The following is a 27,709-nucleotide window of genomic DNA, read 5'->3' as shown; positions in this document are numbered from 1 at the left end:
TGTTCAAGGTCATCCCTTTTAAGTTTTTAACCAACCTTTCCCCCATCATGTTTCACAGTATAAAATCTATACTGCATGCTGGAGATCATAAACCCCTGGATAAAGGGACTCCTAGAAGAAACTGGCCCAGGAATGCAGGCAGATAGCTCTGCAATTTGCAAAGTTCTACTCATTTACTCTTTAAAGGATTTTTTAAAGAATATTTTAACATGTTCTTTTGTATTTTTTAGTGCTGGAAATGCTACTGACATTTTCACTGTCACCATGTACTTGTTAAGGGGAGAAATAAACCGTCAAGCCTAAGGCTAGTCAATGTTGTGTACTCAGAGGCCATTTGCAATTAAAGTGCTTTCTTGTAATAAAAGCATCAAAAAGTTAATACAAGTACTAGTCTTAAGCAGTCACACATCTAAGCCACATTTATTTGCACATGTATAGTAATGGCAACAGATAGTCCAAATTCATACAAATTTATAAAACAACAAAGTTAATAATCACTTGGTACACTTGTGTGTTATCTTGCTTACAGATTCAAGTGTAGATGAACTTCCTTCATTCTGTAAACTTTCATACAATACTTAACAAAAAACTCTTGAGAACACATATTGGCATGTTTCAGTTAGAGCCAACACAAAAGTTAAGACAAGACCACAAACTCAACCAAGTTTAGAGTATACTTTTCTACCTCCCTCCCCTAGAAAGTGATTATTTTCAATAGATGTATATGCTGTATCACACAAGTAGCCATGGAGACAAAAGAATGATGCTCCCATAATCATGAAGAAAATGCCAACCAAATTATACTGTTTTATCTACCAATAATGATTTATATAGGAGAAACAGGGGGGATGCTTAGATTAAAGTAACAAGGGAAATTAGAAAAAAATAGTGAAAGATTTTGAGAACTATGTTCCCCCTGAAAGCTGCAAAGATCTGACTATGACAACTCAAAATAATCACGTAAGGCAAATAAAAATGAAAAAAACCTTCAAAGACATTCTAATCACGTTCAGTATCTAGTGATAAAAGCTGAAAATGATATCAAGAGAGTATTTATTATACAAGTGTCAACGAGGACATTCCAAAACTAATGAAAGAAATGCACATTTATTTCTACAAAAGCAATGTATGATACAGAATCAGAAGGGAACAGACTTAAAGATTTACCTATTAAAATATACAGATTCTTACTGAAGAGTATAGGATATTTAAAAAAGATGACAAGGGATGTTAATCTTTTTTTATTATTATTATTTTTACATATTTTGGAACCTCACATAATTTTGATAAATAACTCTTACAAAATTATGCAAAAAGTACAAGAATGTCTGGTAAACAAACAGTCTGTATTTTCCAAAAAGATTTTTTACAACATGCAATTCTTAAGGCAGCATCCTCCTTACAAGGAAAGGTAATCCTTTTACTCATCAAGAAATCTTCTGCTGCAAAGAATAGGCTAAGAAAGCCTGGCTTCTTCCATTAACGCCTTTTGTCTTTCCTGTCTGATTTTCGGTCTCTTTCACTTCTTGAAGATCTTTTGCCTGATCGACTACTCTCTGATATAGACCTCTTTCTGTCGGACCGGGAATTCTTATCCTTTGATCCTTTTGTATCTCTACTACTACCACCTTTTGAAGATTTGTGACTTCTTTCTAGTCCTGATGTATCCCTTCGCTTCCGATCCACACTCCTTCTGTGCTTTCTATCTCTATTATGTCCCCGGCCCCTACTCCGACTTCTACTCTCACTGCTACTAGTGGTGCTGCTGCTACTGTCTCTGCTGCTGCTGCCACTGGTGCTGGAGCTGCTACTGGAACTACTGCGACTACTACTGCTGCCACTGCTGGAACTGCTTCCACTGCTGCTACTAGTGGAACTACTACTAGAACTACTACTGCTACTGCTGCGACTTCTACTCTTGCTGGTTTTATTTCTAGCTCGCCCTCTACTTCTGCTCCTAGTTTTGGTTTTGGTTTTGCTCTCTGAATGTACTGTTAAGACTGGCTCTACTGTCACCTCAGTGAGTTTTACAGATTCCACAGGAAATTCCTTCCTCTCAGGTAGTAAATGCCCTTGCTCCTGAAAAACCTGAATTGATGGCTGTAAAACAGCTAATGGCAAAGTCTCAGGTTGAGAGAGAGGCTGGGCTTGGAGGAGTGCTTGGGGCTGGGGCTGGGATGGGGGCTGGGGCTGGGACGGGGGCTGGAGCTGGGGCTGGGGCTGGGACGGTGGCTGTGGCTCAGGCTGCAGCTGCGGCTCAGGCTGAAGCTGAGGCTCAGGCTGAGACTGAGGCAGGGGCTGGAGGTGAGCCACAGGCTCAGGCTGGGGCTCAGATTCTTTCTCTTCTTTTTCCTCAGGCTCATTTTCCATTTCTAGAGCACTGGCATTCTCTTTCACGGGAGAAAGAGATTTACATTCTTTATCTGGCTCAACTTCAAATTCCATCTCTGGCTCCAGTTCTTTGCTAGTTTCGTTTTCTGAAGGTTCTACACTTTCCACTTGATTGGTTTCCATTACCTCCTGCTCAGCAATTACATTTTTGACACTCTCGACCATCTCTAGCACATCCATAACTTCTTCCGGTTGACTATCCTGCTGCTTCTCACTTTCCCTTACCTCAGTTTCCTCCTCCATCTTGACCTCCATTTCCTGTTTTTGTTCCTCCTCCTCCTGTTCTTTCTCTGCATCACTATGAACTATACCTATTTCCTTTTCCTCTTCCTCTCCTGCTTCCTCTATTTCTACGTCATTGTGCTGATTACCTGTCTCCTCCAACTCTTCCTCTCGCTGAGCCACCTTACCCTCTTCTTGTTCCGCCTTCTGTTCTTCATTACGCACCACCTGATGCTCTTTTTCCTTCATTGATTGTCTTCTAGGCCTAGCCTCCATTTTATTTATTTGTTCTGCAAATTCGATGCGTCTACCTTCAAATAAAGCTGAAGGATAAAAATTCACATGTGTAAATAAAACATTCAAACTCACAATTTGACACTTAAGTACAAACTGTTATCAAGCTTTATCTAAATGTCTTTTTGTAAAGAGACACAAGACTGATTATGGCAAGCAATTACAAACTGAAATGACCAAGCAAAGTTCCCCTAGAAACCTATATACTAAGATATAAGTAGCAAATAACTACACCACATTAACTGATGGGAAAAAAGGACAATTTTTTGCTTTTCTACTTCATGCTGGAAGCAGTGTCTACCTTTCCATGTGCACTCCTTCTATGGATTACACCAATGTTCACTTTTTTCTTGCTTAATCAGCATTTATGTCTGGCTATAAAGAAGTCATTCTACCGAAATGCTTAAGAAATACACATGCATTAAGCACTATCTACAACATGGTAAGTTTCAGGTTAAATTCCATCATAAATCAAATGCTCCTGCACTCCAAACTCATTAGCATCTTAGATTATCTTTTTAAAAAATCAACTGCTGAAACCCTATTACAGGACACAAATGTTTATGTGTGGGTGTATTACCTTACCCATTTAGAAAATTTCACTGGAACTCTTTATGTACACTTACCATTCATTTTTCTCTGTGACTCTTCTATTAATTTTTGGGTAGCGGGACACATTCTTCCAGGAATATAGAACAAATGGGGCTTTGTCTTAGTTCTTATATATTTAATTATCTTGGCATTATGTTCATTCCATTCTTCTTGCTAAAGAAAAGGTAAAAGGTCAGGTTTTCGTTAACATGAAGGATTACCAATCTTAGAATTCTAATTCCAAACTACTACTCACCAGCTGCGCAAGCTCAACCTTCTGTTCTAAAAGCCGCAGTTCTGTCTGTTTAGCACGTCTTTCTTCAAACAGTTCTCTCCTCTCATTTTCAACTTGCTTTCTTTCTTCTTCTGCCTGCACTTCAAGTTTTTGTTCAATTTCCTGGCGCCTCTTTTGCTGAAGATAAACAATTATCTTTGAAAACTTACCACACTTCCTGATTATGTGAAACGCTGCAATTTTACTAAGTTATCTTTATATGCTTCATATTTGCAATTCAGGATACCAGCTAATTCAAACTTAGTACTTAGCATTTGAGGCTAATCCCAATTTCTCTTTGAGGAAACAGGGACTATGTAAAAACCTAAATATCAAGGACATTAACCATATTATCAATAACCATTCCATTTAAATTAACTGTTAGGCAACATTCTTTCATAAAACCTAAAAAAGAAGAGCAATGTCTTTTTAAATTATCTTCACAGTTACTCTTCCTTCCAAATCAGATAATGTGACATAAGTGACATCCTATCTTCACACATTATTCTTTGAAGACTTTTATATTCCTTAGGAAAGTTAACATACAAAAGCTTTAATAAAATTTTATTAATCTATAACTGAATTGTTCTCTCCCTTTCTACCATAGTTCTCCTTTGAGAAGCAGTGACTTGATATCGAACACCAAGAACACAATATTATAGCTTTTATATAAAAAAAAAAAAAACCTCTAGAAAGATTGCAGTTGAATGAACTGTGGAAGGCAGGGAAATGTTTAGGCTTTTGCTTCCAGAGTGCCAATTATTGTCTCTGAGTGTATAAATAATTAAAAATTATAATCACTGAACTAGTTACAATGCTGACCAAGTCTAAAAGAAAGCACTCTGAGGCCTAAAGAAATGAAGAGTCTTGTCCAAAACCACAAAATGAGATCGCTGTAGAGCTGAGATCAGAACCCAGGTTCTCCTGAGTCACAGATCAAGGCTCTTTGCACTGAAAGAGAAGTTCACGCAGTTACTTCACAGGACTCAAAAGAGACCAGTTAAAAATATAACAACTTCAGAAAATTTTATAAGTTTTTTCCTTGGCTTTAATTTAGGCCTACAATTCAGTTTTGAGATTTTCTTTGACTCTTCTCAAAAATATTTAACGAACTCCTTTTGAATACTTAAACAATCAAAGGAAAACTATATAAATACCCTTTCAGTAGCAACAGTGGATTCTTGTTTAAATTTCTGCAAAGTACCCATCAATAAGCCAAATATTCGTCGGTTCCTAAAGAAGACAAAGAGAAAATTCAATTTCAGTAGGTTGCACTTCATCTCAGCCCGCCACTTCCTTCAAGAAACATACTACAAACACCTGAACAATTCTTAAATATAAATATTCCTAAAACTGCATGATTTGACAGGAAATTTTCCTCATTAAAAAAGAACTAAAGACGGGGTGCCTGGGTGGCTCAGTGGGTTAAGCCTCTGCCTTTGGCTCGGGTCATGATCTCGGAGCCCTGGGATCGAGCCCCGCATCAGGTTCTCTGCTCGGCGGGGAGCCTGCTTCCCTCTCTCTCTGCCTACTTGTAATCCCTCTCTTGTCAAATAAATAAATAAGATCTTAAAAAATAAAAAATATATATATATAAAACTAAGAATACCTTTGCTTTCCCTTTTCATCCATATTTTGATCCTGGATAAGGTCTCTACGTGTGCGTTCTTTGGAGGTAGCTACAACTGAAGACTGCAAAGCTGGCTGCAGGAGAAAATAAATCTCAGTAATTTAACAACCATATGAAAAGGCAGCACTCTCAAATGTAGTAAAGACGAAAATACTATATTCATCCCGTAAGTAGTTCTTTTCATCTCAATTACCTTTTTAACATCATCATCCTCTGGGTCGCTTTCTTGGCGTGATTCTCTCCTTGTCCGACGCTCCCCGCCCAGCCTGACATAGGAAAAATAATTTAAAAGGCCACTGTAAAATCTGACTTAAGTACTACCAAGGACAAGTGATTACTTCTACTATGACTTATTTCCATAAGTCTCATTTCATCAGTCTCTATCCCATTTCACTCTTTCCTCTGGTAGTAAAAGGATAAAATGTGTCACCAGCGCCCAGTCCAAATACTGATCTATATTTCTCAAGCAGATTAAGTTTTTACAGTACAAGACAGGAAAGTAGACAAATATTTTCTCGATCTTATTCTTCTCATAATCTTTATTTTATTAAGATTTCTGTTACTGTTAGTGAAAACTGAGCTCTGAGGGATACAGACTTAGTTCAGTCAAATACCAAGGGAACAGACTCAAAGAAGTAGTATACTACTCAGTTCTAACATAACTCAACAAAATTTATTAAATACCTCTGTGACTACCTAAGAAAACAGAGCATACAAGTATGTCTTCAAACGTTTTCCTCCTACATACCTACTGACTGCCCCTTCAAGGTCTCTCTGTTTGGCTGGGGGTCCTCCTCCACTATCTGAGAATCCACGCCTGCAATTAAAAAAGCTCAATATAAACGAAAGTTAAGATAAATATTTACCCTTAGCAAGATAATTTCATTGAATTAAAAAAAAAAAAAAACCCTTCCAATCACAACCTCAAATGGGCATCCACTCCAAGATGCTTTTTAGCACTTTTTAAAAGATATAAAAATAAACTAAGTGTACACAAAATGGGTAATGTATTCTTCAGTCTCTAGTTTTGCATATCCATGAAGTTCCAAGATAACTACATAGGAAATTATAGCTGATCACAGTTTAAACAAAACAAACACAAACATATCTAATGTGGGCTCTACCACCGATTTTGTTTAAGCCTATAGTTAATTTAGTAAAAGTATCTACCGTCTTAGCATAAAAATTAAGTCCTAAGAAAGTCTTACCTCAGCAATAAACTACCACGTCCTCTACCTCCACCAGGACCAGAAAGGGCCAGCAATCTGGCTTGGATGGGCCTAAAAGATATTTACAAATTGCATGAAAATCATGCTTGGACTTATTTAATGTCACCAAATACTTTCACGGATGCGGTACATCATAAAGAGAAAAATAACCAGGAAAGTTCTAAAAATACGGTTTCAAATCCACGTGCCTCAAACAAGGCAGGAAGTCCTATTTTAACTTCCTTGTTTTTTCAAGACCATTATCTCAGAAATTGTATTTACTTCTTGCCACTACACATTAATAAGCTTGGATCAGACCCTAATTTCGTCAACTCCAAGAAGCTGCACGTGGGAAAGATGGCAAATGCTTGGGTGAGAAGCAGCGGACAACGTCCCAGGAGGGTCTCCGGGCCAGCACCCGGTCAGGTAGCCGCCGGCTGGGGAAGGGGCTTTGTGCTGCAGTTCCGGGCCTGCAGGGCCGAGGGCGGGAATCGCAGGCCCGGCCTTCCTACAGGCCAGAAAGACATGCCGGCATAGCTAGGACCCACTTGCCTTCCTCCCGCACTCGAGCTCCGAGACCTACGTCGAGGGCGTGGAAAACTCCCCACCTCATCCGGGACGGGGTTCTACTGCCGCCCCCGGGACAGGCCCCGATGTTCTAGCCTTCTCAAGGCTAGCCGCCCTTCCCGCCCCCAATTCACCCCGGCATGACGGCTGTCTCTCGGAGCCAGCCTGTCTTATCCACCTCTTACCTCACGTCATTCGGATCCCGACCGGTGAGCTTGCGAATATTCTCATCTACGTTCTTTAGGCTCTCTTTGGCCTTTTCTAGCTGCTCCTGCAAAGTTCTCACCGCGACCGCCATCTTCTCTCTGCAGCAGGCTTCGAGACTGCTCTACAGGCCGCGCCTGGCTCTGTCGCGCCGCGAGACGCGAGAGGACTGACAGCAGGGTCCAGCCAATGACAATAAGCGTTGTTTTGCGGCCTCAACCACTCAGCGTCCGGAAGAGGGAAAAGCTGCCGGCCTCTGTGACTCTGGGCCAATGAAAAGTCTTCTGAGCGGCTGACTCCCTCCCCCAATTAGCTGCGGTGGCCGTGCTCCGTGTCTAGCGCAGAGCCTGGGCGCATTTGAGAGGCTCTGGGGTTTTCGGAGACGCCGGCTTACCCGCCTGCTCTTGCAGCGCGGAGTCTTCCAGCCCCTTTAAACTGGGATATGACGTGCCTTATATCTTTTTAACCACCTAATTACATCAGAGTGGGATGGAGGCGAGTCTTTTCCCCTCCTGCCGGGTAAAAGATCAGATTAAGAAAGGGTGCGGCCATTCTGTCGGTGCGCATGCCCGGGGTGGGGGTGGGGGGCGCAGGCGTCCCTACATTGGGTTAAACCAAAACGAGTAGAGGGAAGCAAAACTGATGACGAAAAGTCATTAATCGTAATAGCTAACAATTTTTTTTCGGTGCCGTATGAAACGTTTTATATACCTTGTCTCTCAACTCAAAGCTTGAATAAAATGCGGGTTATTACTGGTAAGGAAATTGAATGTGGACATAAGTGAACTCCCTAGGTCAAGGTAGCTGAGAATGACTATTTGATCTGACCGTGTGCAAGGGTGTACTAAATGAAAAAAGCTTAGATGAGACTGAGACTGGCATTATCGTCTACACCTGGCCTCCACCGCTGGTTAGGTTAAGAAGGGGTCTAGAGTAGCGGCTCTATTGTTACTTGTGCGTATCCGACAGAGTGTCCTGTGGTTCTGTTCTTTGTACATGGCCAACAAGAACCATTTTGTTCCAGAAATGCATTTGCAAATTACAGCTCACAAAGCATTTCCCCATAGAAACAGTGTTATGAATAATCTTAGTTATCATCATCTTTTAGTCGGGCATCAACCTTGCACCAATCATTAGTGGGACAACAGTATTTAACTGGTTACCATCTTAATTCATCTCTTTAAAAGTTCTTTGTGGACCAGCAGTAATCTAGGCTCTGAGGATAAAACCTTGAACAAGATCGCTGTGGTTCCTGTTTGTGGGGTTTGTAGGCTCCTCGGGGAGCAAAAATCATTCATGTACTCATTCATTCATTCGCTAGTATTTGCTGAGTGCTTACTGTGTGCCAGGCATTTTTCTAGGTACTGGGATAGTCAGTGCAATAAAGATCTCTGTCTTCAAGGAGCTTGGGGGAAAAGTATGGAGACACAGGATAAATAAGTAAATTACATGGCATGTTGGAAATGGAGAAGTTCTATGGAAAAAAAATAAAATGGGTAAAAGGGATAAGGGTTGATAAATAATAGTAATTCTGATTAAAAGCATATTTAGTCTCATTGATCCTTACTCTAATGCTGTATAATAGAATAAACATAAAGGATGAGAATGTGGTAATAGTAGATCCCAACCACCAAATGTAATACCCTGGTTTCTCTGCAGATCCTATAAATCTTTCCCTTTCACAACCACCAAATGTAACAGTGTTTCCATGGGAAAATGCTTTTAGAGGCAACCAGTAACAGGATCTTTTCCTGCTTCCATAGGACAAACTACTAGAATCCTGGGCAATTTAACATAACTTTATGGGGGAGAATTAGGTCTGTTGTATTCAACATTTAGTAGATGCTCAATAAATACTTGTTTCCCATCAATTCCAAAATATTCTAAGAACACCATGTTATTGTTTGAGAAATCAACCTTAGTAAGTTGGTCAGTTGGTTACTCTTTGACCTCAGTGGTGCGCTTGGACTCCTTTTCGTTGATGGTAATGATGAAGGGAAAAATGCAGTCAGGACATAAAGGACATGATTTCACATAAGGGAAATTTGGGTGCTGGAAAAATTAAGATTATGTTTGCAAAATAATCTCTGAAATTGCACTAATGTTATTAAATAATAAAAATTCAACAGTAAATTGTAAAGTTATAATTAGCTTTATTAATTGATTCATGAATTGGGCAGCATTCCATCTAGCAAGCAGAGGGGGAGCTCTAAACGGCTACAGAAAGGGAGATATTTTTACAGGTAAGACAAGGTAGTCATAAAGAGAAAGAAGGATTATTTCAGATAAGGTCACCTTCCTTTGGGGACAAGAGGGTCTTATTAGGTGTATTACCTCCTCATCTACCTTTGGGGGTTGAAGAAAGCCTCTGTGACCTTATTGGTATAGATCAGAAAAGTTTGTTACTTACCAGGTACCCCTACGTTTCCAGTGGAGAAAACTGCAATTAGGTTAAGCATTAAGCTCCAGTATGATGATATGACCTAGCATTAATGACTCTATTTGGGGCCTGTGGTTTTCTTTTTAACAGTGTTTTCAAAGGCTAGGGGGAATGTATATGTGATGATCAAAAAAACTGATGCAAACATTAGAAGGGACATGTTTTTCAAAAAAAGAAAAGAAAAAAGCTGTCATAATTCCAATTATGGAACATGATCTTAGTTTTTTTGAAGATTTTATGTATTTGAGAGAGTGACCTCAAGCAGGAGCAGAAGGAGAGGGAGAAGCAGAGTCCCCGCTGAGGGGGGATCACAACCTAAACCAGAGGCAGACACTTCCCTGACAGAGCCACCCAGACAGCTCTGGAAAATGATCTAAATTCCTGTGAAAGAATATGGAGAGTTAAGATGTTATTGTTAACAACTAGAGAAAATTCAATATGTAAACTTGGGGGAAACATTTAATTAAATATATTAATATCACAAGGAAAAAAATCTTCCTTGTGAATTACTAAGAAAAGAATCAATCATAAGCTACGCAACACCTTTAAATCAGAGTTTGCCAAATTTAGAAGGTGCTTATTTTTTTTTTTTAAGATTTTATTTATTTATTTGACAGAGATCACAAGCAGGCAGAGAGGCAGGCAGAGAGAGAGGAGGAGGCAGGCTCCCTGCTGAGCAGAGAGCCCGATGTGGGACTCGATCCCAGGACCCTGAGATCATGACCTGAGCGGAAGGCAGCGGCTTAACCCACTGAGCCACCCAGGCGCCCCTAGAAGGTGCTTATGTATGTGTTTGCATCTTTGTAGGAGTTAAATCCCACATCTCCCATAGATCCTTTATTTTTAAGATTTTGTTAATTTGTCAGGGAGAGTGCACACACAAGCAGGGGGAGCTGCTGGCAGATGGAGAAGCAGCCTCCCTGCTGAGCAAGGAGCCCAATGTGGGACTTGATTCTAGAATCCTGGGATCATGACCTGAGCCACCCAAGCGTTCCTGCTGTAGATTCTTAGGAGCTACTTCCCACAGTGAGGTCGCTCTTCTGGTCTTTCGCACTTTTTCATGCACCTAATCGTCTGGTTCTGTATTTTGTTTTAAATGTACCTTGCCCTGGGGCGCCTGGGTGGCTCAGTGGGTTAAGCCTCTACCTTCGGCTCAGGTCATGATCCCAGGGGCCTGGGGTCGAGTCCCGCATAGGGCTCTCTGCTCAGCAGGGAGCCTGCTTCTCCTCATCTCTCTGTCTGTCTCTCTGCCTATTTGTGATCTCTCTCTCTGTCAAATAAATAAATAAAATCTTTTAAAAATAAATAAATAAATAAATGTACCTTGCCCTTTGCTTACTTCATCCCCCTTAACTCTTATACCTGACTCCCAGTTTTTGGTGGCCAAAATGACTAAATCTTTTTTGCATACCCAGGTTTAATCCACAATGGATTGGGATAATTTCTTAATATAGCTAAACTTCATAGCCTGAAAAATGACTTACTCCTTCACTCTCTATACTCTTCCTATTGAGGAACACACGGCAGAAATGAAAGCCTTTGATGAAGCTAATTCTTGGCAGTGCTAACATATAGCTAGTTAACACACATTTCAGCAGGCGCTCCTTTGTCTTATTTTACTCCTTCACACTCCAGCCCTTGCTCCCCGAAGTCATTTGTGAGAGGAACCTTCCCCAGAGAAGTAATGCTTTGACCATAGAGCTGGCGGAAGGCCGGGATAGACGGGACCGGAAGTTGTTTTTCCGCCCCCCGCCCAGGGGCCGGATAGGGTCTCGGCTGGCTCTGTTTGTTTCCGGCTGCTGTCAGATTGTGTTGTTGGGCCTGAGGGCTTGGTGGCCCTGGAGTGGGCTCGTCACGGTACCGGACTCACGCTTGTACCAGGCTTGGGGACGCGGAGCGAGTTTTTCGGTCTCCTAGCAACCAGGAACTGGCTGTGGACTGAAGGAGTCGCGGAGCCGGCGTCCAAATCGCTCAGGCGCTCGCCGGAACCTTTGAGCCCGGCCCAAACCCGAGCCGAAACCCGGCGTTTGGAAGACTAAGCAGGAAATGGCGGACGAGGCGTTGTTTTTGCTTCTCCATAACGAGATGGTGTCTGGCGTGTACAAGTCCGCGGAGCAGGGGGAGGTGGTGAGTGCTGCCAAAAGCCGTTGAGATGCTCACTTCGACAGCGCATATACCAAAAGCCCTTGAGGTCCTTTTGCGGTGACATTCTTTGTTTTCTCTCAGTTCTTTACTTCATCCCTTGTCCTATCGCCCCCGAAGGCCCTCCGAGGTGTAGACAAACTTGTCGACTGCCAGGTATCCTACGCCTAAAATCTGTCAGCTCTCTTCAGTCTTTCATCCTTTTCACTTTCGCATATTGACTTTTTTTTTTTTTTTTTTTTGGCTCATTCTCATATCTGATTCCTGCAGGTCCCAGATGTTTTTACTTTTAGCGTTGTCGCTACCATGACTTATGGCATGGTTAACTGCACACCTGGTTTTGGCACCCTTACTTAATTCTGTCACTCCAGCACTACGGAGCCATCCACTGGACAGAGTTGTGAAACTACCCCCACCTCCTATCATAATCATCAGTATTACTGCACGCACCTCTAAGACAGAAGGGTAATGCGATTTGAAATTAAAGGGAAGTTTGCAGGCGTTACTATAATTAGGAAACAAATTTAATTAAAAAATTAGTTATTTAGTGCCCATTATAAGTCAGAGGTAGTTCTGCATGCTGGCGGTATAGTAATGAGACAATGACTCCATTCTCCAGGAAGTTACTTAGAATTTGTGGGAAACATCATTTATTCAGAAAATATTGATTTATTAAGTGTTTATTATGAGCCTGATATTGTGCTAAATGAGATCAACCCCCCCACCTCACAGTCATTGGGAAATAGGTGTCAATGAATGATTAATGTATTAGGTGGTAATTAGGTATAAAGTCACGAAGTTCTAATGAATATTATAATGGGATATTCCAAAGTCATACTCAAGTCAGAAGCCCTCTCTCTATGATGCTGTTGATCAAGGAGCGTGGACAGTAGGGGGAGGGAAAGCATCTCAGGAAAAGGTAAAGACATAGGGGTATGTATGAAATGGGGTAGTGCATTTAAATATACTTAAGTATTTCACTGTGACTAGACTGAATGGATGGAGAGTGAGAAATGTTGAGAACTGAAGCTGGAAGGAGCCCTGTATGCTGTATGATTAAAGAATTTGACATTAGCAGTGGGAGTGTTTTTTTGTTTTTGTTTTTGTTTTTATTTTAAGAGCTAGAGCACGAGCTGGGGGGGGGGCGGGAGAGAATCTTAAGCAGACTCCACACAGTGCAGAGCCATATGTGGGGGCTCAGTTTCATGACCCTGAGGTCTTGACCTGAACCAAATGAAGAGTTGGACACTTAACTGCCTGAGCCCACCCATGTGCCCCAGTGGAGAATTTTAAAGAGGGGAATGATGTGGTCCATTTGCATTTTAGAAAGATAATCCAGTGTTTAGGTTGGAGAGAGAAGATCCTTGGAGTGGAAAGATTCATTATTTCAGGAGTCGGCAGGAGATGATGAAGATCTGAACTAAGAACGAAAAGGAGAGAATGGTTTGAAAGTTAGGAGGTAGAATCTCTAGGACTTGGTTAGGGATAGGAGTGAGAATTGAAAATTATCCCGATTTTTAGGTTGAGCAGCTGTCTTGGATGGAGAGGAAATAGAAGAAAGAGATAATGAATTATTTTGGGGCACTGGGTGGCTCAGCTTGTTAAGCGTCTGCCTTCCGCTCAGGCATGATTCTAGGGTTCAGTCCCACATCCGGTTTCCTGCTCAGTGGGGAGTCTATTTCCCTCTGCCCCTCCTCTGCTTTGTGTGTGTGTGAGAGAGAGAGAGAGAGAGAGAGACCTGCATGTGTGCTTGCTCTCGTGCTCTTTCAAATAAAATCTTTGAAAAAGTTTAAAGAATGAATTATTTGGGGGCGCCTGGGTGGCTCAGTGGGTTAAAGCCTCTGCCTTCAGCTCAGGTCATGATCCCAGGGTTTTGGGATCGAGCCTCGAGTCGAGCTCTCCGCTCTGCGGGGAGCCTGCTTCCCTTCCTCTCTCTGCCTGCCTCTGTGCCTACTTGTGATCTCTGTCAAATAAATAAATAAAATATTTTTTTTTTTAAGAATGAATTATTTTGAACATGTTGGATTTCTGAGGTGTGTGTAGGAATCTGGGAAAGGTTCTGCTCGTGTGTAAACCACAAGAAGGATAGTGTATTAGTCTATTAGGCTGCTATAACAAAACACCATAGAGTGGGTGACTTATGGACAACAGAAATTTATTTCTCACAATTGTGAAGGCTGAAGAGTCCAAGATTAAGGCACCAGCAGATTCTGGTCTGATGAAGGCCTTTGCCCGGTTCATAGATGGATGTCTTTTGCCTGTGTGTTCACATGGTGGAAAGGAGCTAACTAGCTCTCTGGGGTCTTTCTTATAGTGGCATTTATCCTGTTCTTAACAGCTTTATCCTCATGACAGAATCACCTTCCAAGGCCCTTATTTAATAATACTATCACATTGGGGGTTAGGATTTTAAAATAAGAATTTTGAGGGAGACATGTTCAGTCTATGACAGAAAAGCATGATGCATTCAGAGATATTAAAAAGATACCAGGGAGAGTATTGGAGGGGCACCTGGGTGGCTCAGTGGATTAAAGCCTCTGCCTTCGGCTCAGGTCATGATCCCAGTGTCCGGATCGAGCCCCGCACTCTCTGCTCTGCAGGGAGCCTGCTTCCTCCTCTCTCTCTGCCTGCCTCTCTGCCTGATTGTGACCTCTGTCTGTCAAATAAATAAAATCTTTTAAAAAAAAAAAATCTAAAAAGATACCCGGGAGAGTATTGGAAATGAAGGACTGAATGGTTCTTATTCAGACCCACCTGTAATAAAGAGCTTTTTCCAAGTTACACGCTTTTGACTTCATTATCATCAAGAACCAACAGTTATTAATGTTTAGCATCTATGCTAAGTGATGAGTAGCAGACATTTATTGTTTAAGCAAAGTTAGCCTTCCCTTTACCATTTTCCCAAAGAATAATGAGTAACGCACCTCTTTCACTCTTTTATTATTAAACCCCTGCCCCCCCCCACCATCATGTGTGCAATGAGTTCTCTTTACACCCCTCTCTCTACTTTCCCTCTTACAACTTTCACCCTGGAAAAACTTTTTTTCAATCCCTGTTTTTTCCGGTGGATTAACGAAAACAAACTAAAACAGCTGTTGTAATCATGACTGATAATATTAAGAGATGTGCTAGTTGGGCGCCTGGGTGGCTCAGTGGGTTAAGCCACTGCCTTTGGCTCAGGTCATGATCTCAGGGTCCTGGGATTGAGTCCCGCATCGGGCTCTCTGCTCAGCAGGGAGCCTGCTTCCCTCTCTCTTTCTCTGCCTGCCTCTCCATATACTTGTGATTTCTCTCTGTCAAATAAATAAATAAAATCTTTAAAAAAAAAAAAAAAGAGATATGCTAGTCATATAAGGGAAAGGAAATCTGTAAGTTTTGAATTATTTAATCTAAAAATAACTTTTGGATCGGGGTGCTGGATGGCTCAGTTGGTTAAGCATCTGCCTTTGCCTTCGATCTTGATCTCAGGGTCCTAGGATGGAGCCTCACATTGGGCTCCCTGTTGGGTGAGGAGCCTGCTTGTCCCTCTGCTGGTCCTCCTGTTTGTATTCTCCCTCTCTCTCCTGCTCTCTGTCAAATTAATAGATAAAATCTTTTTTTTTTTAAGATTTTATTTATTTATTTGACAGAGATCACAAGTAGGCAGAGACGCAGGCAGAGAGAGAGAGAGAGAGAGAGGAGGAAGCAGGCTCCCTGCTGAGCAGAGAGCCCGATGTGGGACTCTATCCCAGGACCCTGGAATCATGACCTGAGCCGAGGGCAGAGGCTTTAACCCACTGAGCCACCCAGGTGCCCCAATAGATAAAATCTTTGAAAAAAATAAAATAAATAAAAATAACTTTAGGAGTGCCTGGCTGGCTCAGTTGGTAGAGCGTGCGACACTTTTTTTTTTAAAGATGTTTATTTCTTAGAGCAGTGGGGGAGAGTGGGGGAGGGGTGGGAGAGGGAGAGAGAAACTCAAACGGATTCCATGCTGAGTGTTATCCCATAACCCTGAGCTGAAACTAAGAGGTAGACACTTAACCTTCTGTGCCACCCAGGTGCCCCAACTGAGTGCGCAACTCTTGATCTTTGGGTTGTAAGTTTGAGCTCCACACTGGGTGTAGAGATTACTTAAAAATTAATCTTTAGAACTTAATAAAAAATATTTTTCTTATTGTACTTTGTTTACACTGGGGAATTGAAAGTGCATATAAGCAAAAAGAATTTTTTTTTAAAAGATTTTTTATTTATTTACTTGACAGAGATCACAAGCAGAGAGAGAGGAGGAATCAGGCTCCCCGCTGAGCAGGGAGCCTAATGCGGGACTCGATCCTAGGACCCTGGGATCATGACTGAGCCTAAGGCAGAGGCCCTAACCCACTGAGCCACCCAGGCACCCCAAGCAAAAAGAATTTTAAAAAATTAAAGTGGCAGTGTTGATTAGAATTCATTTGGGAATTTAGGTGTTCGAGGTTTTGTTGTATTAGTGTCTCTACTTTAAGTGTACTTCAGATTTTTCATAATAAATAAATGTATAAGAAAGTCACATAACCCTAACATAAAACAGTGGTTTTTATATATCTTCAAAGAGATGAAGTCATAAGTTTTGAGGTGAAATAAAGAAAAGAACCAGTGTTCTCACCCTCCAAATCAATGATTTTCAAACTATGCTTAAGGAGGAATTAAATCTTTAAAAACTGAATAATTGGGCATTTACCGATTTAAGGAGAATAGATTTTTTAAAAGGTTAATAGATAAAATATTTTCAAGTTTAATTTTTTTAAAAAACTTGGTACCCACTTGTGAGTATTCACAGATACCAAAGTGAGTGAACAAGTAGCAACATCAGAAGATATTTACAAGGGCATCATTTAAAAGCTCATGTAATCAGTAGTTGGGATTTGAGAATGTCTACATAAAGTCCTATTCCCTGCTAATCAACATACTCCTGGATGATTCCACAAAGGCTGATGAGTTACTTATTCCACCTGAGCATTTTTTTTCCCACCTGAGCATATTTTGAAGTGAACTAGAGAATAACAGAAAAACAAATGATTCTAAGTATAGTAGTAGATTTATGTGCAGAGTGTTATGACAGCATAGGGCCTACAAGAGCGCCAAGGAAGGCTTTTAGGAGATATGACACTTGAGCTGAATTTAAAGCAGATATGGTCTGTTGGGTGGCTAAGTTTGTTGGGTGTCCTACTTTGGGTTTTGGCTCTGGTTATGATCTCAGGGTCCCGAGATCAACCCCCATCTCAGGCTCCATGCTTAGTGGAGAGTCCGCTTGAGATTCTCTCTGTTCCTTTTCCTCTCCCACTGCACGCATATGCTTGCTCTCTTAAATAAATAAATCTTTAAAAATAAATAAAGTGGCGCCTGGGTGGCTCAGTCAGTTATGTGTCTGCCTTTGGCCCAGGTCATGATTGCAGGGTCCTGGAATTGAGCCCTGCATCAGGCTTCCTGCTTAGTGGGGAATCAGCTTCTCCCTCTGCCTCTCACCTGCTCATGCTCTTTCTCCTTCTCTCTCTCAATAAATACAATCTTTAAAAAAAATAAATAAAGGCTATATACTGTGTATGGAACAGCATGTGGTGTTCCATACACCATATGTGAGGTGGCAGAAGAAAGCATGGAACTATGGAGTTGCAGAAATTTCAGAGTGGTAGAAGGAGAAATGTTAGTGGATATGTGGCTGTTAGTGAATCTGGTTAACTAGCCAGGATCATTTAAGGAAAAGCACATACTGCCATGGTAAGGAGTTTGAACTTTATTTTGAAGAAAGGGAGAGGGTGCTGAAAGGTTCAGTAGAGAAATAACATGATTTAGTTTTTAGAAAGTCTTTGCCAGAATTACAGAAGAAATAAATAAAAGGAAGAAAAAACTAGAGACAAGAAGATCATTTGGAAGGCTCTAACTGGAAACCAGGAGAGAATTGAGAAGGGCTAACTTAAGTAGTAAGGATGGAAAAAGAAGGTAGATTTGAGAGCGTATAGATGATAGGCTCTACAGAACTGCAGTGCATGTGGAAGTTTGGGAGTAAAGAGGTGAAGAAAATGGAAGTTTCCTGGTTGCAGTAACTAGGTGGATGGTGGTGCCATTAATGAATTTAGGGAATTTTAGAGGCAGCACAGGCTGAGGAAATTAAGATGATATCTTTTTTTTTTTTTAATTTTTACTTATTTATTTTCTTGAGAGAGAGAGTGTGTGTGTGTGAGCACACACAAGTGTACTCATAGGAGCCAGGGTTGGGATGGGTAGAAGGAGAGACTCTCAAGTCAGCTTTATCTGAGCATCCAGCCAGACACAGGGATCGATCCCATGACCCTGAGACCACAACCTGAACCAAAACCAAGAGTTGGTTACTTAATTGACTGAGCCACCCAGGCACCCCTCATTTAATTTTTTTAAGGGTTTTATATAATCTCTATACCCAATGTGGGGTTTGGACTTAAAACCCTGGGATTGAGTTGCATGCTTTACTGACTGAACCAGTCAGGTGCCCCAAATACCATTTTGAATATGCCTAATTTGAGGGGGCTGTGGGACTTCTCTATAGCTATGTCCAATAAGGTCTGTACTATAAATGTACAGATTTAGTAGTCACAACCTCATTAGTAGAATACATGGTTCCTTAGAAGAAAGTTAACCAAATAATGAGGCTTATGATATACTTAGTGGAGCCTAATAAGCTTCAGAATACATAAATACCCCTGCCATTTTGGAGCTATATTCTAGCAGAGGGTGGGGATGTGAAATTAGTAAAATGTATATAGTATGTTAAATGGTGAAAGATGTTCTTTGGAGACTAATTAAGCAGGGAAATGGGATAGGGCATCAGAATCACTTTTAGGGGGCTGCTTTTTTAAAAAAAAAATTTTTTTTATTTTTAAGTAATCTATACATCCAATGTGGGTCTTGAATTTACAACCCAGAGATCAAGAGTTGCATGCTCTACCCACTGAGCCAGCCAGGCACCCTACTTTAGAGGTCTTCTTAAAACACAGACTACTAACTCCACACCTACAGTTTCTGATTCAGTAAATTGAGTTTCAGAATTCGCACTTTTTACAAGTTCGTACATGATGCTAATGTTACTGGTCTTGGGGCACACTTTGAGAATCACTGGAATAGAGAATTTCTAAAGGGGGAATAATGTTGCAGTTTTAAAGAAGGTAGTTAAAATGAGCCTCACTGATGTGGGTGGGTGGGGGACGGGTGAAATACATAAAGATAATTAAGAATATGCTAATAGTATGGAGGTGCCTCAGAAAGTTGAAAATAGAGCTATCATACAACCTACCCCCAAAATACAAATGTAGTGATCCAAAGGGGCATGTGCACTCCAGTGTTTATAGCAGCAATGTCCACAATAGCCAAACTACGGAAAGAATAGTAGATGTCCATTAACAAATGAATGGATAAAGAAGAAGTGGTATTACACAATGGAATATTATGCAGTCATTAAAAAAAATGAGATCTTGCCATTTGTAATGATGTGGATGGAACTAGAGGGTTTTATGCTAAGCAGAGTAAGTCAGTCAGAGAAAGACAATTATCATATGATCTCACTGAGGAATTTGAGAAGCAATATAGAGGATCATAGGGGAAGGGAGGGAAAAATGAAACAAGATGAAACCAGAGAGGGAGATAAACCATACTGAAACAAACTGAGGGTTGCTGGAATGGAGGGGAGTGGGAGGGATGGGGTGGCTGGGTGTTGGACACTGGGAAGGGTATGTGCTATGGTGAGTGCTGTGAATTGTCTAAGACTGATGAATCACAGACCTGTAACCCTGAAACAAATAATACATTGTATGTTAAAAAATATATATACTTACTGTGATAAGCACCGAATAATCTATAGAATTGCTGGGTGATTATATTGTACACCTGAAAAAAGAAAGAAAAAAAAATGGGCCTCACTGAGATGGTGACATGTGAATGAATACTTAGAACAAGGGTGTTGGTCATTTGGATATCTGAATGAAGAGCTGCCTGTGCAGGAGACCTGAGATTGGAGCATGCCTGGCATGTTTAAGAACAGCAAGACTAGTATTGCTAGAGCTCATGTGAGTGAAGAAGAGTTTAAGGTTGAAGCCATGCGAGATAGAGAAATCTGGATTATAGGTGGCTTTGTAGATGATCCAGAGGATTTTGAGAGTTCAGCATATGGGTAGTAGTTAAAGTCTGAAGCCTAGATGAGATTGTCAGAGAAAGAGCAAGCCAACTCAACTGCATGATTCCTGGCATAGGATGGTGGGGTCATTAGTTAAGACACTGAGAACAGGAAAGTTTGGATGACTCTAAGAGACATTTAAAGCAAGGAACAGTAGAATTTAATGACTTCCCAAAGGGAATGACTGATGGAAAGGTGGTACTTTGACTTCATTTTTACAACTGAGGGGAGAATAGTTGAAAATGGGCCAGGGCTGGGGGGGAAGGTTAGCAGGAGTAATTAGGAAAAGGGGTTAGCATTTCTGAAAAGTAGTAAGTAACAGTTCCCTGTTTACCTTGTTGCCTTATGAAATGACTAGTACTAAGAAAACTCAAATATAACTTATAATTTACTTTTTCATAGAATAATTTAGTGAGGGTGCTTGCATGGTTCAGTCAGTTAAGCATCTGCCTTTAGCTCAGGTCATGATCTCAGGTCCCGGGATTTAGCCCTGCAGCAGTCTTCCGGCTCAGGGGTAGAGTCCGCTCCTCCTTCTCCCTCACTCTCTCCCTCTACCCCTCCTCCTGCTCATGCTTTGTCTCTTCTCACTCTCTCTCAAATAAATAAAATCTTAAAAAAAAAAAGAAAAATTTTTAGTGAAAAAAAGTGTAACTACTTACATTAAGTCAACATCTTATAACAATTTTTAATATTGACATTCTGGCATTCTAAAAATATTCCAAACTATTATTTTTTAAAATAGGAAAATGGACGCTGTATTACTAAGCTGGAAAACATGGGGTTTCGAGTGGGACAAGGATTGATAGAAAGGTGAGCAGAATGGATTTGAAAATTTTCTTCCAGGTAGGTTATAAACAAAGGTGATCCATTTCAAAAGATTGTATAAAATTTGAAATACTTTAATTCCTAAATTTTATTTATTCTCTGTTCTTTAATTCATGGATTAAAATTTCTTTTTAGGTCTGATGCTATTTTAATTCTGTTGTCCAACTTTCATGTTTTAATATTTGAAGAAAATGTATATGTATACTTTAGACTTTTTTCCTAAAGAATTTGGTGTACTGAAACAACTATCTAAAATCTTGTTGCATTTTCTACTTAAGGTCTAGTAGGTTCTTTAACCTGAATGGATTTCTGTTTAAATGCAAGGGATGGAAATGCTTTAGAGTCTGTGTTTATGTGTTTAGTAATCTTGTAATTTATAGATCAATTCATAAGGCATTCCTTTCTCATCTGAATAGCTGAATCTGGTTATATTTTATATAACAATACCATGATTATGCTTAGCCTTTTCTTAATGTGCTAGAACGAATTGTACATAAAATTGCTGCTTACTGTTAAGACTAATTTTAGCACCATAATTACATAACAGTGTGAATTGAGACGGGGTCTTCTTTTCTTGGTGCTTATCACTTTACAACTGTCAATAAATGTTCACTCTGTTCTGGCATTTCAAAATTAGTGAATAATATAACCCTCCTGCTTTCTTTGGAGGAAAAATACTAATTACTTTCAGTTGGTTTTTTTAGGTTTACAAAAGATACTGCGAGGTTCAAGGATGAGTTAGATATCATGAAGTTCATTTGTAAAGATTTTTGGACTACAGTATTCAAGAAACAAATCGACAATCTAAGGACAAATCATCAGGTATTTAGACAGTTTAAGGCCTATTTTTTAAGCCTTTAACTTAATATAAATGTTCTATTTTAGTCATTTATTTAATATATAAAACAGAATAATTTCTAGTCAACTTTGAAATGTTTCCTTTATATGTTATTAATATATCATTACTTTTTTCTGTAATAGGATATAGTGAATAAGAACAAAGAGACAAATATCGGTAATGATAGCTGTTTTTTTTTCCCTAATTAAATAACTTAAGTTTTAAAAAGTAGCAAATGTCAGAATAATAAAGGTTTTAGGATTTGGTTCCTTAGTTATTATTACTTGGTGGTAATTTTCTGCAGAACCGCAGATATGTCACATTTGTTTTTAGAGTAATTGCTAAAGTTTAATTTATAGAGCATATTTAACTTTTTTTTTTTTTTAAGATTTTATTTATTTACTTGACAGAGGGAGAGATCACAAGTAGGCAGGGGGACAGGGAGAGAGAGAGGGGTAAACAGGCTCCCTGCTGAGCAGAGAGCCCCATGCGGGCCTAGATCCCAGGGCCCAAGACAGAGGCTTAACCCACGGAGCCACCCAGGCACCCTGCACGTATTTAACTCTTAAGTAACTCTTGCATTATTTAGTTGATGTCATTAATCTCTTAAAATAATTTGTTAATATAAGATTTAATAGATTACATGGAAAATTATGCATCTAAGTAGATTTACTTTATTTTATGAAACTCAAGGAAATATTTAGAGGATTTGGCATTTTGATTAAGGATTAGAAAATGAAAATAATTTATCTTATAGCTATCACTAGCTTTAATGTTTTTCATATAACAATATCGTTGTAAATATTGAAATGCTAATGGGAAGAAGTGACTGATTATTGGCTTTCTAGATAGGAGCTAATATATAACTGCTAATTCTACCCGGACATGTATTTCTGATTCCTTTGCACTAGACTGTGGGTTTTTTAAGGATAGGAACTATTTTATGCATCTTTTTATCTTTAATATCTTCTTTTTTTAAGTTTTTTAAAAATTTTTTGTAACTTACAGTAACAATTTTTTTTTTTACTTTTTTAAAAAGATTTTATTTATTTCACAGAGAGAGACACACAGCAAGAGAGGGAACACAAGCAGGGGAGTAGGAGGGGGAGAGCAGGCTTCCCTCTGAGCAGGGAGCCCAATGTGGGGCTCGATCCCAGGACTCTAGGATCATGACCTGAGCTGAAGGCAGTTGCTTAACCAACTGAGTCACCCAGTCACCCCTGTATCTTGAGTATCTTAAAGCATTCAAGAAATATTGTTGTTAGAAAGTTCTGAACAACTCTTCAGCTTGAGCACTGCAAAATTCCTTCATTTAAGGAAATTTGACCAGTGGAAAGGAGAGTTTTAATACCTTAAAAAAACTCTTGAATTGTTTTGAAGGGAAGAAATAATTTTTTTTAACATTAAAAAAAAATTTTTTTTTAAAAACATATAATAGATTTTTATCCCCAGGGGTACAGGTCTGTGAATCGCCAGGTTTACACACTTCACAGTACTCACCAAAGCACATACCCTCCCTATTCTCCATAACCCCACCCCCCTTCTCCCAACCCCCCTCCCCCCAGCAACCCTCAGTTTGTTTTGTGAGATTAAGAGTCACTTATGGTTTGTCTCCTTCCCAATCCCATCTTGTTTCATTTATTCTTCTCCTATCCCCTTAACCCCCCATGTTGCATCTCCACTTCCTCATATCAGGTAGATCATATGATAGTTGTCTTTCTCCAATTGACTTATCTCGCTAAGCATGATACCCTCTAATTCCATCCACATCATCACAAATGGCAAGATTTCATTTCTTTTGATGGCTGCATAGTATTCCATTGTGTATATATACCACATCTTTATCCATTCATCTGTTGATGGACATCTAGGGTCTTTCCACAGTTGGCTATTGTGAACATTGCTGCTATAAACATTCGGGTGCATGTGCCCCTTCGGATCACTACGTTTGTATCTTTAGGGTAAATACCCAGTAGTGCAATTGCTGGGTCATAGGGTAGTTCTATTTTCAACATTTTGAGGAACCTCCATGCTGTTTTCCAGAATGGTTGCACCAGCTTGCATTCCCACCAACAGTGTAGGAAGGTTCCCCCTTCTCCGTAACCTCACCAGCATCTGTCATTTCCTAACTTGTTAATTTTAGCCATTCTGACTGGTGTGAGGTGATATCTCATTGTGCTTTAGATTTGTATTTGAAGGGAATAAATAATTTTTAAGGACTACAGGCTACACTGACTTTTGATGTTTTTTTCTATTTTTGAAACAGGGCATCTATGTACTTCAGGACAACAAATTTCGTCTGCTTACTCAGATGTCTGCAGGAAAGCAGTATTTAGAACATGCATCTAAGGTATTTAACAGAGTGGAAGATTGGGGTTTTCTTTTTTTCTTTTTTTTAAAGATTTTATTTATTTATTTGACAGATAGAAAGATCACAAGTAGGCAGAGAGGCAGGCAGAGAAAGAGGGGGAAGCAGGCTCCCTGCCGAGCAGAGAGCCCAATGCGGGGCTCTATCCCAGGACCCTGAGATCATGACCTGAGCCGAAGGCAGCGGCTTAACCCACTGAGCCACCCAGGTGCCCCAAGATTGGGGTTTTCATAGGGAAAGTACATGCCAACCACAACAGACTTATGAGTTTAAAATAGGTTTTAAAGTTTTTCTTTTTTGTTTAAGCACTTCTCTTTCTTTCTTGTTTTTAAAGATTTTATTTATGGGATGCCTGCATGGCTCAGTTGGTTAAATGTCTGCCTTTGGCTCCAGTCATGATCTTAGTGTCCTGGGATGGAGTCCTGAATTGGGCTCCTTGCTTAGCAGGGAACCTGCTTCTCTCTCTCTGCCTGCCATTCCCCCTGCTTGTGTTCTCTCTCTCTCTCTCTTTCTCTCTCTGACAAATAAATAAATAAAATCTAAATAAATGAATAAAGATTTTATTTATTTGAGAGAGAGAGAGCATGCACAAGTGGGGGAGGAGCAGGGGAAGAGGGAGAAGCAGACTCTCCACTGCATAGCACAGAGCCCTATGCAGTATCATTACCTGAGTGGAAGGCAGATGCATAAACAACTGAGCCATCCAGGTGCTCCTGTTTAAATTCTTTTCTATGAAATAGGAGACAGGTGTTCATCATATTAAAATAGTCTATATTAACTTCTAGCTGAATAGGTTTATGATGACTAATGAAACACTGTAACCAAATGGCATTGAAATGTAAGTTAATGTTAGATTCTTGAATATAGCATAGATATATCAGAAAAGATAGTCTAGCTTATAAAACTGGCGTTAGTTGTGTGAAATTGCTCACCTCAGTTTATATTTACAATCTCCTTTAGTTAATTAAAGTTTTTTAATATTGTTAACATTTGTTTCAAAGAATACATGTTTTGTGTTCAGTGTATCTGTGTTTTTGGGTTTGTATTATGTAAGACAACTTAAGTGGTGATTCTTAACTTTATGGGTTTTTTGTTTGTTTTTTTTTTAATTTGACAGAGAGAGCCATCACAAGTAGGCAGAGAGGCAGGCAGAGGGAGAGGGGGAGACAGGTTCCATGTTGAACAGAGAGCCTGATGTGGGGCTTAATCCCAGGACCCTGAGATCATGACCTGAGCTGAAGGCAGAGGCTTAACCCACTGAGCCACCCAGGTGCCCCTACGTATTATTTTTTTAGTAGTGTTTTATTTTTTAAAAAAGATTTTATTTTTTTATTTATTTGACAGAGACCGCGAGAGAGGGAACACAAGCAGGGAAAGTGGGAGAGGGAGAAGCAGGTTCCCTGCTAAGCAGGGATCCCAATGTGGGGCTCAATTCCAGGACCCTGGAATCATGTCCCTAAGCTGAAGGCAGAACTTAACGATTGAGCCACCCAGGTGCCCCTATTTATGTATTTTTATTTTTATTTGAGAGAGAGCAAGAGGGAAAGCACAAGCTGGGTGAAGGGCAGAGGGAGAAGCAGACGCCCTGCTAAGCAGGGAGCCCGATGTGGGGCTCAACCCTGGGATCATGACCTGAGCCAAAGGCAGATACTTAACTGATTGAACCACCCAAGTGCCCCAGCAATGACTTATTAATAGCAAGGCTTAACTAAATCTCATATTTATCAATAGCATTGCTATCTTTGTAAATTCTTAATATTCTTTACATTTTTGTTCCTTTCAGTATTTAGCATTTACCTGTGGCTTAATAAGAGGTGGCTTATCGAACTTGGGGATAAAAAGTATTGTCACGGCTGAAGTGTCTTCAATGCCAGCCTGTAAGTTGAATTCACATTCCTTAAAAATGTTTTTAGTGATTATTTTTTCAAGTCTGGTCTTTTTCTGCTTGTTTTGTTAACTTAGAGAAAATTTAAAATGCTAAAGCCATTTCGTTTTACTTTTATCAATGTTAACATTTAATGTAATATGTAGAATATTTTATTCATATTCAATGATTTTTTTTTTTTTCAAAGATTTTATTTATTTATTTGTCAGAGAGAGAGCGAGCGAGAGCGAGCACAGGCAGACAGAGTGGAAGGCAGAGTCAGAGGGAGAAACAGGCTCCCTGCGGAGCAAGGAGCCTGATGTGGGACTCGATCCCAGGACGCTAGGATCATGACCTGAGCTGAAGGCAGCGGCTTAACCAACTGAGCCACCCAGGCGTCCCAATATTCAATGATTTTTAAATTCATAATGGACAGTGATTTAAGAAGGTGTGCTAAAGTAATCTAAATGTATAAGACAGTTTAAGTGGTGATTCTTTTATATATTTGTGTATTTATTTTTATTTATGTGAGAGAGAGCAAGAGTGAGTGATAGAGCATAAGTGGTTGGCCAGGGGGAGGGAAGAAGCAGAGGGAGAGGGAGAAGCAGAGTCCCTGCCGAGGACCCTGGGATCATGACCTGAGCCAAGGCAGATGCTTAACCAACTGAGCCTCCCAAGTGTCCCTATGTATTTATTCTTAAAGATTTATCTATTCTGGGGGTGGGGAAGGGCAGAGGGAGAGAGAGTCCCAAGTGGACTTTGTGTACAGTGCGGAGCCTGACATAGGGCCTAATCCCAAAACCCCGAGATTATGACCTGAACTGAAACCAAGAGTCAGATGCTCTACCAGCTGAGCCACCCAGGTGCCCTGTGGTTCTTAACTTTTTAAGGAAATTTTCTGCATTATTCTTTTAATAAATTTCCCTGTAGCATTAAAAGTCTTTTTTTTTTAAAGGATTTTATTTACTTATTTGACAGACAGAGATCACAAGTAGGCAGAGAGGCAGGCAGAGAGAGAGAGAAAGGGAAGCAGGCTCCCTGCTGAGCAAGAGAGCCCGATGTGGGGCCCGATCCCAGAACCCTAAGATCATGACCTGAGCCGAGAGCAGAGGCTTTAGCCCACTGAGCCACCCAGGCGCCCCTAAAAATGTCTTTTTAAAAACGGTTTTCTAGGGGCATCTGGGTGGCTCAGTGGGTTAAAGCCTCTGCCTTCGGCTCAGGTCATGATCCCAGGGTCCTGGGATCTAGCCCTGCATGTGGCTCTCTGCTCCACAGGGATTCTGCTTCCTCCTCTCTCTCTCTGCTTACTTGTGATCTCTCTCTGTCAAATAAATAAATAAAATCTTTAAAAAAAAAAAAAAAAACAGTTTTCTAGGATAAAGCCAACTAGTCTTTTATTGCTAAACTCCTTTCCAAAGATCTTTTTTAGCAAAACTACCAACCAAGAATAAAATTGACTTGAGCATCACTCTATTTCCTTTCTTTTTTTTTAATTTTATTTATTTATTTGACAGAGAGAGATCACAAGTAGGCAGAGAGGCAAGCAGAGAGAGAGGAGGAAGCAGGCTCCCTGCTGAGCAGAGAGCCCGATGCAGGACTCAATCCCAGGACCCTGAGATCATGACCTGAGCTGAAGGCAGCGACCCAATCCACTGAGCCACCCAGGCGCCCCTACTCTATTTCCTTTCTA

The 27,709-nt window shown here is 40.3% G+C and overlaps 2 protein-coding genes across 3 annotated transcripts in view; one reads left to right on the top strand and one right to left on the bottom strand.

The window, feature by feature from the left end:
- Positions 1-393: 393 nt before the first annotated feature.
- On the bottom strand, positions 394-7,531 carry PNN (pinin, desmosome associated protein). Its single transcript, XM_059181972.1, has 9 exons — positions 7,363-7,531; positions 6,611-6,682; positions 6,151-6,219; positions 5,596-5,668; positions 5,382-5,476; positions 4,930-5,005; positions 3,755-3,910; positions 3,534-3,672; positions 394-2,936 (listed from the first exon to the last, which is right to left on the bottom strand). Exons 1-9 carry the CDS (start codon positions 7,473-7,475, stop codon positions 1,480-1,482), a joined length of 2,250 nt encoding a protein of 749 aa, XP_059037955.1. The 5' UTR covers positions 7,476-7,531; the 3' UTR covers positions 394-1,479.
- A 4,026-nt stretch (positions 7,532-11,557) lies between these two features.
- TRAPPC6B (trafficking protein particle complex subunit 6B) overlaps positions 11,558-27,709 on the top strand; it is a 26,060-nt gene continuing 9,908 nt past the window's right edge. The window contains exons 1-5 of one of the 2 annotated variants that reach the window (XM_059181970.1): positions 11,558-11,948; positions 20,867-20,934; positions 21,654-21,771; positions 24,054-24,137; positions 25,939-26,032. In XM_059181970.1, coding sequence (XP_059037953.1) covers positions 11,868-11,948; positions 20,867-20,934; positions 21,654-21,771; positions 24,054-24,137; positions 25,939-26,032 — 445 coding nt within the window. In that variant the 5' untranslated portion in view covers positions 11,558-11,867. The remainder of the gene's footprint in view (positions 11,949-20,866; positions 20,935-21,653; positions 21,772-24,053; positions 24,138-25,938; positions 26,033-27,709) is intronic. The other variant, XM_059181971.1, reaches the window with a different exon arrangement.

Source organism: Mustela lutreola, chromosome 7 (assembly GCF_030435805.1).
Source record: "Mustela lutreola isolate mMusLut2 chromosome 7, mMusLut2.pri, whole genome shotgun sequence".
Lineage (NCBI taxonomy): Eukaryota > Metazoa > Chordata > Mammalia > Carnivora > Mustelidae > Mustela > Mustela lutreola.
The sequence above is the reverse complement of the archived record's forward strand: the minus strand, read 5'-3'. Positions and strand labels throughout refer to the sequence as shown.